The 13,323-nt window shown below is 45.1% G+C and overlaps 1 protein-coding gene across 1 annotated transcript in view; it reads left to right on the forward strand.

Annotated features, from left to right (window-relative positions):
• The window catches only part of LOC126235972 (cytochrome P450 9e2-like), an 83,767-nt gene extending 72,095 nt beyond the window's left edge, over positions 1-11,672 (forward strand). Inside the window, exons 6-7 of the mRNA XM_049944943.1 lie at positions 1,203-1,466; positions 11,265-11,672. Coding sequence (XP_049800900.1) covers positions 1,203-1,466; positions 11,265-11,500 — 500 coding nt within the window. The 3' untranslated portion in view covers positions 11,501-11,672. The remainder of the gene's footprint in view (positions 1-1,202; positions 1,467-11,264) is intronic.
• Positions 11,673-13,323: the final 1,651 nt, after the last annotated feature.

The raw sequence follows: 13,323 nt of genomic DNA on the forward strand, positions 1-13,323 counted from the left end.
AACCAGTTGATGTGAGACAAAGCAATTTTCTATAGCAGTGCCTTAGTGCAGTTATATTCCAGTTTCTTCACCTGATAGAAAGCGAAAAATACTGGGTGTTCACAGCCGTAATGCGACAGCATAGCAGCAACAGCAGAATTCAGCGCGTAAGGTACATAAATTCAGGGGAAGGGAGAGGAAGATTTAAAATCCCGTGCGACGAAGTCATTAAGAGACGCAGCTCGGGTTGGGGAATGATGACGAAGGAGCCCGGGAGTTTCTTCTTGAAAGAATTCGTCAAGGCATTTGTTAAAGAGGTTGAGGAAATCGCGGAAACGCTAATCCAGGTGGCTGGACGATGCGAATGCAGCGACAATGACTGGGCCTCCTCACTCAGTTCGTGTTGCTAGAAGAACAGGCTCTCCAAAACATGGGTACGCTATCACATACACTGCCGTTAAACGTGTTTTTGTTGTTTTCTTTTTATCTACCAATGGACAGATGAATGTTTGGAATCCTATGATTTGCTAGTCTGAAGAATATCTGTAGTTTGTTAACATTCCTCAGTTCAGAGAAGTTCGTGATAACTTCGGTTAATTTGTGATCAGAACGAGTGCTGTCGCTCGTTGTAGACGCACAGATCTGTTTACTTGATTGAGTGCAAGGGGGCGCTTATCTATAGATACAAACACGCAGTAAACTAACTGAACTCTCTTGCATCGCTGTTTTGTGTCTTCACTGAAAATGGTTACGTCGTAGAGGTGCGCAAGAGGTTGTGTTCGGGTGAGTCGTAAATCCATCACCCGTAAATAAATGGCATGTGAAAATATGTGTACAATCCTGTTGGCGCAAGAAAAAGAAGGAATGGTTCTCGCTACTTAGATCGTAAGCGGAAAAATAATACGAAAAATTTTGATTATCTCTTAAAATTTCTGCTTGTTTACTTACTTCTATCCCATTTGTAATTACATTATTATTCTGGTAAGATCTTTTTAAATTAAATAATAGTAACATACGTCATTGTCTTAGCTGATAACATCCTGCACGGCGATGCAGAAGTGCTTGAACAAGCGCGGTCAGCTAACATCCTTTCTCCGTCCCGAGGTAGCTATTTAACCTTATCCTACTTTTGCTTAAAATATGTGGTTCGTGGCCTTCCCGTAACTCCCAAAAGTGTCTACGAGTGTTTGACGAGAACAGTTCCACCCGTTATGTGTTCGCAGAGTCGCTCCGGATGTACCCATCTGCCTTCGTCCTCGACCGCCAGTGCGTGCGACCCTATCGACTGCCGGCCACAGAGCACTGCCGGGGAGTCGAACTGCGGCCCGGGGACGACGTCTGGGTGTTTGTCCACGCCATCCACAACGACCCCAAGTACTTCCCACAGCCAGAGCGCTTTGACCCGCAACGCTTTAGCCCCGAGAACAGGCGCAGCATCAACAAGTCCACTTACTTCCCCTTCGGATCTGGGCCTCGCATGTGCATTGGTAAGCGTTTTTCTCGTGTTGCAACGAACTATTGGGACATTAAACTTCTTGTACGAATGCATGCTTTCGCGGTCACATCCGTTAGTAAAACATTCTCGGGTTTCAAGCCGCGTCAAGTGGTTTACTGCCCACGAGCTTTTGGCAGAGATCTCCTCTGCCACTGTCAAGTGGATGACAATGGCAGAGGATATCTCTGCCGAAAGCTCGTGGGCAGTAAACCACTTGACGCGGCTTGAAACTCGAGAATGTTTTATTAATGAAACTTCTTGATCGTCCGGTCACTGTTTATATTGGTGACCTCAGCTTGTTCACTGGTTTACTTCCAGGGATAGGGGGTGCAGTAGTGCGGCGTTGTTTGCCGAAGTCTTTTTACCCACATTAAAAAATGATTGTTATATTCTCTTGCATTGTGACTTTTTCATTGCAAAGTACACGGAGTACATTGAAAGTAAATACACTGACCATGCAGGAAGAACACATAGGTCAAATAACTTTCTCGTAAACAGAATGACGCTCCTTAGACAAACGTAAATATAATTAACATATTGCTTCGGCCCCTTGTCGTGTTATTGTCGTCGTTTTCACTCCAAAGACTGGTTTGATGCAGCTCTCCACGCTCTTCTATCCTGTGCAAGCCTCTTCATCTCTGAGTACCTACTGCAACCTACATCCTGCTGAATCTGCTTACTGTATTCATCTCCTGGCCTCCCCCTACGATTTTTACCGCCCCCCCCCCCCACGCTTCCCTCCAGTACAATTGGTGACACCTTGATGCCTCAGAAAGAGTCCTACCAACCGATACCTTTTTCTAGTCAGCTTGTGCCCCAAATTTCTAAGAGAAATTCTATTCAGTACCTCCTCATTAGGTACGTGAGCTACCCATCTAATCTTCAGCTTTCTTCTGTAGCAACACATTTCAAATGCTATTCTCTTCTTGTCTAAACTGTTTATCGTCCATGTTTCATTTCCATACATGGCTACACTCTGTACAAATACTTACAGAAAGGTCTTCTGACACTTAAATCTATACTCGATGTTAACAAATTTCTCTGCTTCAGAAACGCTTTTCTTGCCATTGCCAGTCTACATTTTATATCCTCTCTACTTCGGCCATCATCAGATAGTTTTCTTCCCAAACAGCAAAACTCACCTACTTCTTGAAGTGTCTCGTTTTCGAATATAATTCCCTCAGTATCACCTGATGTAATTCGACTAAATTTCATTATTCTCGTCTTGCTTTGGTTAATGCCCATCTTATGTGCTCTTTTCAAGAGACTGTCCATTCCATTCAACTCCACTTCCAAGCCCTTTGCTGTCTCTGACAGAATTACAATGTAGCAACAGACTTCAAAGTTTTTATTTCTTCTCCCTGCACTTTAATTCTTACTCCAAATTTTTCTTTCGTTTCCCTTAGTGCTTGCTCAATATACAGATTGAATAACATCGGGGATAGGCTACAATCCTGTCTCACACCCTTCTCAACCACTGCTCCCATTTCGTGCCCGTTGACTCTTATAATTCCCATTTGGTTTCTGCACAAATTGTAAACAGCCTTTCGCTCCCTGTATTTAACCCTTTCATCTTTAGAATTTGAAAGAGAGTATTACAGTCAATGTTGTGTCTAGACAAGACAGTCGAGACACAAAGCAAGGAAGCCGAAAGGGCACGCGTCAACTCACGCAGGCTAGTTTAGGTCTGAAATAGGAGACGTAATGAATGCTATAAAGAAAAGTACGTAGCTGCGGAAATACTTAACTTTAATCCATCCTTGTGGTACATAGCTCTTGACCATACAAGTTAGACTCTTATGATACATGCAATGTTACAAATGGCGCCTTGCTAGGTCGTAGCAATTGACTTAGCTGAATGCTATTCTAACTGTCTCTCGGCAAATGAGAGAAAGGCTTCGTCAGTGTAGTCGCTAGCAAAGTCGTCGTACAACTGGGGCGAGTGCTAGTACGTCTCTCTAGACCTGCCGTGTGGTGGCGCTCGGTCTGCAATTACTGACAGTGGCGACACGCGGGTCCGTCATGTACTAATGGACCGCGACCGATTTAAAGCTACCACCTAGCAAGTGTGGTGTCTGGCGGTGACACCACAGTCAACATTGTCAAAAGCTTTCTTTAAGTCTACAAATGACATAAATGTAGGTTTGCCTTTCATTAACCTATCTTCTATGAGAAGTCGTAGAGGTAGCATTGCCTCACGTGTTCCTAGATTTCTCAGGAATCCAAACTGAACTTCCCCGAGGTCGGCTTCTACCAGTTTTCCATTCTGCTGTGAAGTATTCGTGTTAGTATTTTGCAGCTGTGACTTATTAATTGATAGCTCGGTAATTTTCACACCTGTCAGCACCTGCTTTCTTTGGAATTGGCATTATTTTATTCTTCTTGAAGTCTGAGGGTATTCCGCCCGTCTCACATCTCCTGCTCACCAGATGGAAGAGTTTTGTCATGGCAGGCCCTGCCCAGGCAGTCAGTAGCTCTGACGGAATGCTGTGTACTCGCGGGGCCTTGTTCTGACTTAGGTCTTTCAGTGCTTTGTAAAATTTTTCACGCTGTATCATAGCTCCCTTCTCACCTTCATCTACGTCCTTATCCATTTCCATAATATTGCCGCTTGTATAAACCATCTATATGCTCCTTCCGCCTTCCTGCTTTGCATTCTTTGCTTAGCACTGGTTTTTCATCTTAGCTCTTGGTAGTCGTATAGGTGATTCTCTTTTCTCCAAAGGTTTCTTTAATTTTCCTGTGACATATGCTTCTACATCCTTACATTTGTCCTTTAGCCATTCCTTCTTAGCCACTTTGCACTTTCTGTTGATCTCATTTTTTAGATGTTTTTATTGTCTTTCGCCTCCTTCATTTATTGCATTTTTATATTTTCTCCTTTCGTAGATTAAGTTCAACGTCTCTTGTGTTAACCAAGAATGTCTACAAGCCCTTGTCTTTTTACCTGCTTGATCCACTGCTGCCTTCACTATTTCATCTCTGAAAGCTACCCATTCTTCTTCTACTGTATCCCTTTCCCCTGTTCTTGCCAATCGTTCCCTAATGCTGTGTCTGAAACTCGCTACAACCTCTGCTTCTTTCAATTTATACAGGCGCAATATTCTTAAATTGCAACCTTTTAGCAGTTTCTTCAGTTTTAATCTACAGTTCATAACCAATAAATTGTGGTCAGAGACCACATCTGCCCCTGTAAATGCCTTACAATTTAAAACCTGTTTCGGAAACCTCAGTCTTACCATTATACAATCACTCTGAAACCTTCCTGTGTCTCCAGGTTTTTTCCACGTATACAACCTTTCTCATGGTTCCTGAACCAAGTATTAGCTATGATTAAATTATGCTCTGTGCAAAATTCTGCCAGGCGGCCTCCTCTTTCATTCCTTTTCCTCAGTCCATATTCACCTACTACTTTTCCTCCTCTTCCTTTTCCCTCTATCGAATTCCAGTCCCCCCATAACTATTAAATTTTCAGCTCCCTTGACTGAATAATTTCTTTTATCTCATAATGTATTTCCTCGATGTCCTCCCCATCTGCTGAGCTAGTTGGAATATAACTTTAGATACAGCTGTTTATTAAAAAAAGGATTGTCTCAAAAGAGGAACGACACAAATGACATCAGCGCTCAGCGTTCAGAATAACGTGTTTCAGCTATGTGGCCGAAAGCAATGAGTATCCGCAAGTAGGAGGCAATCTTCAAATTTCTAATGACCACACAACAGACAATAATGATGAATACAAGGTATTTTATCAGCGATAGCTGTTGTATTGCAGACCTCTTGTTCCACTGCGAAAACAGTGGTTCGCCATATCATGTGATTGGGTTATCGTCAGGCGTAGACTGACGCATGATAGTGGCAGGTCTTGTCTGGCGCAGTAAGCAGGCTCTCCATCTCTGAGTCTGCAAGGACTGGAACTACCGCACACCGTCGTATCGAGGGTGACCTGTGTGTCGTCGACATAGCCATGTGCCATGTGCTGCAAAGTGTTAGTTTCACGGTCGACCTTGAACTGTCGCACACTCTAACAGAGGCCACAATGCAGCGCATCACGTGTCATTTCAGTGCTGGGCAACAAGAACTGATGAACAGCAAACACGTTACACCGTCACGGACCCTCGAAGTATAGAGGAAGGTTGCCTCAGTCAGTGTGTCACGGTACACGAAAGTAAATGCCGAAGACAAGATATGGGCATTTTATTGCACTTGCCATCAACAGACAGGTTTCTGTTAGGATATGGAGGTATGAGGGTAGTCATAAGGTTTTAATTATTGCATTATTTTTGTTGTTGCAGTTATGAATCTGCAATGCTGGTGAACGCTGAAATCCTCACATCGCTGTACCATGCCACGCCACTGGAATTTTGAAAAGAAAATGGCGCATCCCATTTTAGTGGGAAGAACGTTGGAACGATCATTTTTGAGTTGATGAAGTTGAATTGCTGAAGTGGTACACAATCTCAGCGTGAAGACCCGGCATTCGCAAGAGGCGGCCCGGGTTCTCGAAGACAAGCGCGCCGTAATCGAGGCAATAGCTGAAAAAGTGAAAAATCACTTATGGATGAATTTTCAACATCTTGCACGACGTTTTCAACATAATAAATATCACCGGTTGCTGTGTTCCGCGACTGCTGACATCCATTCACTATCTCGAATGTCCGCAGCTCGTGGTCGTGCGGTAGCTTTCTCGCTTCCCGCGCCCGGGTTCCCGGGTTCGATTCCCGGCGGGGTCAGGGATTTTCTCTGCCTCGTGATGACTGGGTGTTGTGTGATGTCCTTAGGTTAGTTAGGTTTAAGTAGTTCTAAGTTCTAGGGGACTGATGACCATAGCTGTTAAGTTCCATAGTGCTCAGAGCCACTATCTCGAATGACCTCGATGTCGACGAGACGTTGTAGCGTAATCTTCCTTCATTTTGACACTCATTCAAAAAGCGCGTCGAACGGAGGCGGCGATGGATATGCTGCAGCTGTGTCAAGACTGTTCTCAGGCTTCAGACGCCTCTAGATGCAACATTATGACCCCGACACAGCGGACGAAAGAAACCAGTGACAACATGTGGGTTCTTCGCCGCCGAAACGGGCGATACCCAACCAACGTAGAGTCAGGTGATGCTGGATGCCATGGTTTGGTGAAAACAAATTATGTTCATAAGGGCAGGGCAAACTGTAACAGTAGCATACTACCAAAATCTCCTCACTGTAAACTTCCCAAGGGCCGATTTTGAACCACAACAATTTTCCGCAGCATTCTGCACAGGACACAATTATGCATGCTTCTCCTTTGTCCTATACACAGACCTGTAAAATTAGCGTAGTCTATCATAGACTATCATAATTAAGCGTAGACTGTAGTAGATTTCCTGGCAGCGTTGGTCAGTTACCTGTACGTTAGGTGTGTTGCATACGTCTAGTGTGTTACCCCATCACAGTCGCTTTCTTTACATGTGCGATCGGCGTCTCTCTAGATTCCATTAAAAACCAGAAGCGCTGAACCGTCTTGACACTGAATGAGGATTTATAAAGGGCCGTGTAACATAAGGAATATTTTTCTTCTACATAGTTGTCCTCTTGTCTGTTAGTTAAAAATAGCAGTATTTATAACAAAACACAAATTGTCAATGTTTAATTTAGGTTTTATTGTAAAAATATAGAAAACAAACACGTTTATCATACAGCGTTAGAAAACGAAATTTTCGCAACAAAAATGTAAAATAAAAAAAGCTACAACACAAAATTATGTCAATCTTAGCTTCAAAACTTATTCGATTAAATGAAATATATTTCTACTACTCATAAATAACTTCCGCGTTTATCAATAATAACAGGAATTTCTTGCCCTGGGTACAAGATAAGAACAATAATTATATACTTTTATGTCTGTGGGTGTAAGCTATGATTGCATCAAAAGAAATTGCTTTGGATACATAAAAGCGCGGAAATTACACGATCAGCTGATTTATATTACTTACAAAATGCGAGTGTATATTCTGCGTGTACAAAACGAACAGGCAAACAAAGAGAAGTTGTTGGCTCCCAGATCCTCTCTTACACATCCATTTGTATTTCCTTCCTTACCAAAACTGCCGGTAGTCCTACCATTTACAACACCATTTATGTAGTGTAATAAAACTACCAAACCATATTGGTAGACGGCAGCTCGTAAAACTTTGAATCATTCCACTATATTCTCCTGACATGGCGTCCAGTGAGTACTTGAGGAAACATTGGTTACGAGGCATTTTCGGAATGACGACGAGGTGATTTTCAAGTTGGAACATTTTCTGGACAACCACAATGCAGACAGCCTAAGCGCTTGCCATGTCATGATATGTAGATAAAAAAAAAAGATGTTTCACAAAAGAATGACTGTACCGAATTAGTAAAAAAACAGCGAAACTTTGGCAGTTAAGAAATGCTTGAGAGTTCAGTCCACAGAAATAAGACTTTTTTTTCGAACTGTTAAGAAAATAAGATTTTTTTCGAACTGTTAAGAAATTTCTAGGATTGATAGTGAACTTGGAGAGAGTTAAATATACACGGGTACGCCAAAAATATGGAAACAGCAAAAACACAACACATTGCCATGCCTAATATGCAGTATGAGACCATTTGCCTTTCAAAATAGCTTCCAGTCGTCTGAGAAGGGACAGGTCACGTACGGTTTTCAAGAGAATCTTATTGTCCTGCGAAATTTTGTCAAGTTGAGGTAACGATGATGGAGGTGGAAAACGATGGCACACCCATCTCTCCAAAGTAGGCGACACAGGCTCAGTAATATTAGATACGGTGTCTGTTCCGGCCACAGGGGATGCTACAGTTCATCCAGCCCTGGACGACGCGAGCTTAGTGAATGGAGGTCTTGTCATCTTAGAACAAAGCACCGCCACTAGAGAGGGGAAAAGGGGGGGGGGGAGTTTTACCAGGGGATGGACCTGCTAAGCCAAAGGCGATATAGACCTTGGCAGTAACGTGACATTCCGGATTAACCACGGAACCCATGGGATGTCACGATATGGGTGCCCAAATCATCGCCCACCTGGTTCACTCCTGGGACCTAAAGTCGGGCAGAAGTTGGGAACTGTGTGAAAAAAGACTCCTCTTAGCGAACGACTTTCTTCCATTGCCCCATGGTCGAGGTTTTATCGCTTCGACACCATGTTTTCTGTTACAGGCATTTCCGCCAGCGACGAGCGGCTTTGCAGTTCTACACTCCTGGAAACGGAAAAAAGAACACATTGACACCGGTGTGTCAGACCCACCATACTTGCTCCGGACACTGCGAGAGGGCTGTACAAGCAATGATCACACGCACGGCACAGCGGACACACCAGGAACCGCGGTGTTGGCCGTCGAATGGCGCTAGCTGCGCAGCATTTGTGCACCGCCGCCGTCAGTGTCAGCCAGTTTGCCGTGGCATACGGAGCTCCATCGCAGTCTTTAACACTGGTAGCATGCCGCGACAGCGTGGACGTGAACCGTATGTGCAGTTGACGGACTTTGAGCGAGGGCGTATAGTGGGCACGCGGGAGGCCGGGTGGACGTACCGCCGAATTGCTCAACACGTGGGGCGTGAGGTCTCCACAGTACATCGATGTTGTCGCCAGTGGTCGGCGGAAGGTGCACGTGCCCGTCGACCTGGGACCGGACCGCAGCGACGCACGGATGCACGCGAAGACCGTAGGATCCTACGCAGTGCCGTAGGGGACCGCACCGCCACTTCCCAGCAAATTAGGGACACTGTTGCTCCTGGGGTATCGGCGAGGACCATTCGCAACCGTCTCCATGAAGCTGGGCTACGGTCCCGCACACCGTTAGGCCGTCTTCCGCTCACGCCCCAACATCGTGCAGCCCGCCTCCAGTGGTGTCGCGACAGGCGTGAATGGAGGGACGAATGGAGACGTGTCGTCTTCAGCGATGAGAGTCGCTTCTGCCTTGGTGCCAATGATGGTCGTATGCGTGTTTGGCGCCGTGCAGGTGAGCGCCACAATCAGGACTGCATACGACCGAGGCACACAGGGCCAACACCCGGCATCATGGTGTGGGGAGCGATGTCCTACACTGGCCGTACACCACTGGTGATCGTCGAGGGGACACTGAATAGTGCACGGTACATCCAAACCGTCATCGAACCCATCGTTCTACCATTCCTAGACCGGCAAGGGAACTTGCTGTTCCAACAGGACAATGCACGTCCGCATGTATCCCGTGCCGCCCAACGTGCTCTAGAAGGTGTAAGTCAACTACCCTGGCCAGCAAGATCTCCGGATCTGTCCCCCATTGAGCATGTTTGGGACTGGATGAAGCGTCGTCTCACGCGGTCTGCACGTCCAGCACGAACGCTGGTCCAACTGAGGCGCCAGGTGGAAATGGCATGGCAAGCCGTTCCACAGGACTACATCCAGCATCTCTACGATCGTCTCCATGGGAGAATAGCAGCCTGCATTGCTGCGAAAGGTGGATATACACTGTACTAGTGCCGACATTGTGCAGGCTCTGTTGCCTGTGTCTATGTGCCTGTGGTTCTGTCAGTGTGATCATGTGATGTATCTGACCCCAGGAATGTGTCAATAAAGTTTCCCCTTCCTGGGACAATGAATTCACGGTGTTCTTATTTCAATTTCCAGGAGTGTAGTTTACTCCTGCTGACATAGTTCGCGAGTGGGTCATCCAGTTCTGCATGGACTTGTTACTGTTGTCCTCTTATTATTCGTCACAGTCCTCTTCAATCACCATCTGTGACGATCACTCAACACACAGTCTCGTCCGTGTTTCGACTTGGCGCATGATATTTTTTCCCTTTCCCTCTATATGGTATAAACGATACAGTGGCTGTTGAAACACCAAACACTTTGGCTCCCTTTGTCACGGAAACATCCATCACACGAGCAGAAACAACTTGCCCACGTTCGAGTGCACTCAGCTCTTACACGAGGCACTCACAACTGTACACAACACTGCTGTTGGCACGAGTGACACTTGTACCGTACTGAGGACACTGCAAGGCTGCCACTTGTGGTCAGGTACAAGGCATGCTGCAGGCTTGGCTAGCATCTGCATTTATGATTAACAATGCATTCTGGCAGTCTTCCCATATTTTTGTCTAACCTCTGTACGAGCACATGCAGCGTTAAGTGAGTATGCTGAAGAAGGAAATTCTGGTAAAGAAATCATCTCGGCTGCCAAAATTCTCCTATAACACTCTTCACAAGCACAAGCGGAACTAGCCAGCCGTGAAGATCTGGACCACCGTTATTGTGGCTGTGAAGTCGTCGCATGTGCTTCATGTGTCGACTGCACATTCTGACGAAGACACTTACTTGTAAATGGCTCTGCGAGATCATCTGTTTAATTGTGATTGTCCAGAATTATAAATTAGAGCTTGGGCAGCCGAGGCGGTTTCGTTTATCGAGATTTATTACTTTATGGATGGCTACGGCATCGAGAGAAACGAATAAAAGTGATTACAAGATACGTTTGACTGATAGTTTAAACCGCAGTCCTCACAGGATCACCATGTGGAACCCTAGAAACTAGGTAAATGGTGTGTGCCGAGAAATTTTTCCTTTAAATGAAGACGATGACGAGCTACAAATAGCTAATCTTTAGTGATATACTAGAATGAAACATCGGTAAGCATCTCCTGAAAGATACAAATGTTCTTTTTGGGCTAATTATTTCTTCTACACAGCTGAATAATAGGAAAGTAATTAATACTAACTCCTTGAGAACACCAGTAGGTAGCAAATTACGAGCACAGCATATGCTTCTCACTGGGGTCTTGTTGTTGCAGCCCAGAGGTTCGCGTTGATGGAGGTGAAGCTGGTGCTGGTGCACCTGCTGGCGCGGTTCAGCCTGGTGGCCGTCGCCGAAACGCCGGCGACTCTCCAGACGGACCCCAGCAGTCTGACGATGGCCATCAAGGGCGGCAGCTGGCTCGGAGTGCAGCGCAGACGTCGAACACAATTGGACAGCGAAGTTGCCTCGTTCGGGGGCTCTCGAGAGAGCGCGTTAATGAGAAATTTGTAACTGGTACTACTCTAGTACAAGAATCTTGCATTCTGTAGAATATGAGAGCAGAAGCGGATCACTGGTAGTCCGTGGAGAACTTTTCAGCTGACGCGCAACACTTGCGACATACAAATTCGAGGTCTGTAAATAAGTAATGACTCAGATTTTTTACGAGAATCTTAAGAACAAAGTAGAGCTGTCTCCAACTCGAAGGATCGTTTTAACACCGCAGTGCTTTATTAGGCGTTGTTCAAAAATGGTTCAAATGGCTCTGAGCACTATGGGAGTCAACTGCTGAGGTCATTAGTCCCCTAGAACTTAGAATTAGTTAAACCTAACTAACCTAAGGACATCACAAACATCCATGCCCGAGGCAGGATTCGAACCTGCGACCGTAGCGGTCTTGCGGTTCCAGACTGCAGTGCCTTTAACCGCACGGCCACTTCGGCCGGCTCTAGGCGTTGTTAAATTGAAGAGAATATGTTTTTGCCTTTCTCCAGTTTTTCGACAAATAACTAGCCAGCTACAGAATTACCTGCAGTGGCCTCCCCACCACAGTGAAGCTTCGCCATCAACAGAGGTGAAAGCTGTGATAACACATAAATCTGAAGACCGCCTGACGATTAAATCTCGGACATGTGGAGTCTGACAACCACTATATCACCTCGCAATATGCAAGTTACACGCAGAATACGCACAGTAAACTACAAATTTAGTCTGCCGCTTTCAAATTACTCTTCTTGGAAAGTACCTGCTATAGTAATGATCCTACGCACCTCTGGCAATCAAGCACGTAATCTGCCTCTATTACTCGCCCACAGTGTTATTGCACCTGGGAGTTTGGGCCCTTCGGTCAGTTTATCGAGAGTTTTTACCCTGATAATTCACAAGGATACGCTAAACCACTTGATAATATATGCACAGCTGTGCCGAACACATTCACTGTGCGATGCGGTTTCCTTGGCCACCACCGTGCCTGTGACGTCACCGCATGTTTCCTGCAACAGCCGTGGGAGTCCAGGTACAATGATATCGTGGTTAGGTAGTACACCTATATTCTGAAAAATACCTTACGGTGCGTTGTGGAAGGCAGTTGCGGCTCCACTATCGTTTGCTCTCCCTTCTCCTTTCCATTCCTATATTGCAAGTGGGAAGAACCGCAGCCAGTAAACCTCTGTAACGGCTCCAATTTATCTAACTCATCTTGTTGTAGTCATTTCGCTTGAAACATAGCAGGAAATAATACGTTCACTGTTTCCTCTTGGAATGTTTGTTTTCTAAATTTCAATAGCAAACCTATCCTTGATACTCAACTCTTATCTTGTAAAATCTTGCAGTTTACTAAACATCTCCATAACGGCCTCGCGCTTCTTAAACGATACCATAACAAAACGTGACACACTTCTTTGCATTTCCTCAATTTCTTCTGTTAATCCAGCCTGGAAATGGTCCCAGACTCACGAAAAACATTCAACAAAACGTTTTACAATTGTTCTGAAAGCCACTTATTTTGTGGATGAATTCTATTTCCAAATTTTTATTCCAGTGACTCTCAGCCTGGCAACTGTTTCCTCTACTGTTCGTTTTATGCGGCCGTTCCACTTGCGTCTGTCCGGTCGGACAGTTACTCCTTGGTATCTTACAGCTGGTACTGTTTCCAGCGGTTTACCACTGATATTGTAGTAGTAGTATTAGATCACCTGTACAGGGGTATTCGACATATTGTGGCATTACAATTTAAGAAATAACAAGATTTATTTGTATAGACATTTATATAATTACAGATCTGGTTTTACAGGGATGGGACGAGTGGTTGGTCGTGGACTGAGAGCACGAACTAT

This window comes from Schistocerca nitens, chromosome 2, assembly GCF_023898315.1.
Source record: "Schistocerca nitens isolate TAMUIC-IGC-003100 chromosome 2, iqSchNite1.1, whole genome shotgun sequence".
Taxonomy (NCBI): domain Eukaryota; kingdom Metazoa; phylum Arthropoda; class Insecta; order Orthoptera; family Acrididae; genus Schistocerca; species Schistocerca nitens.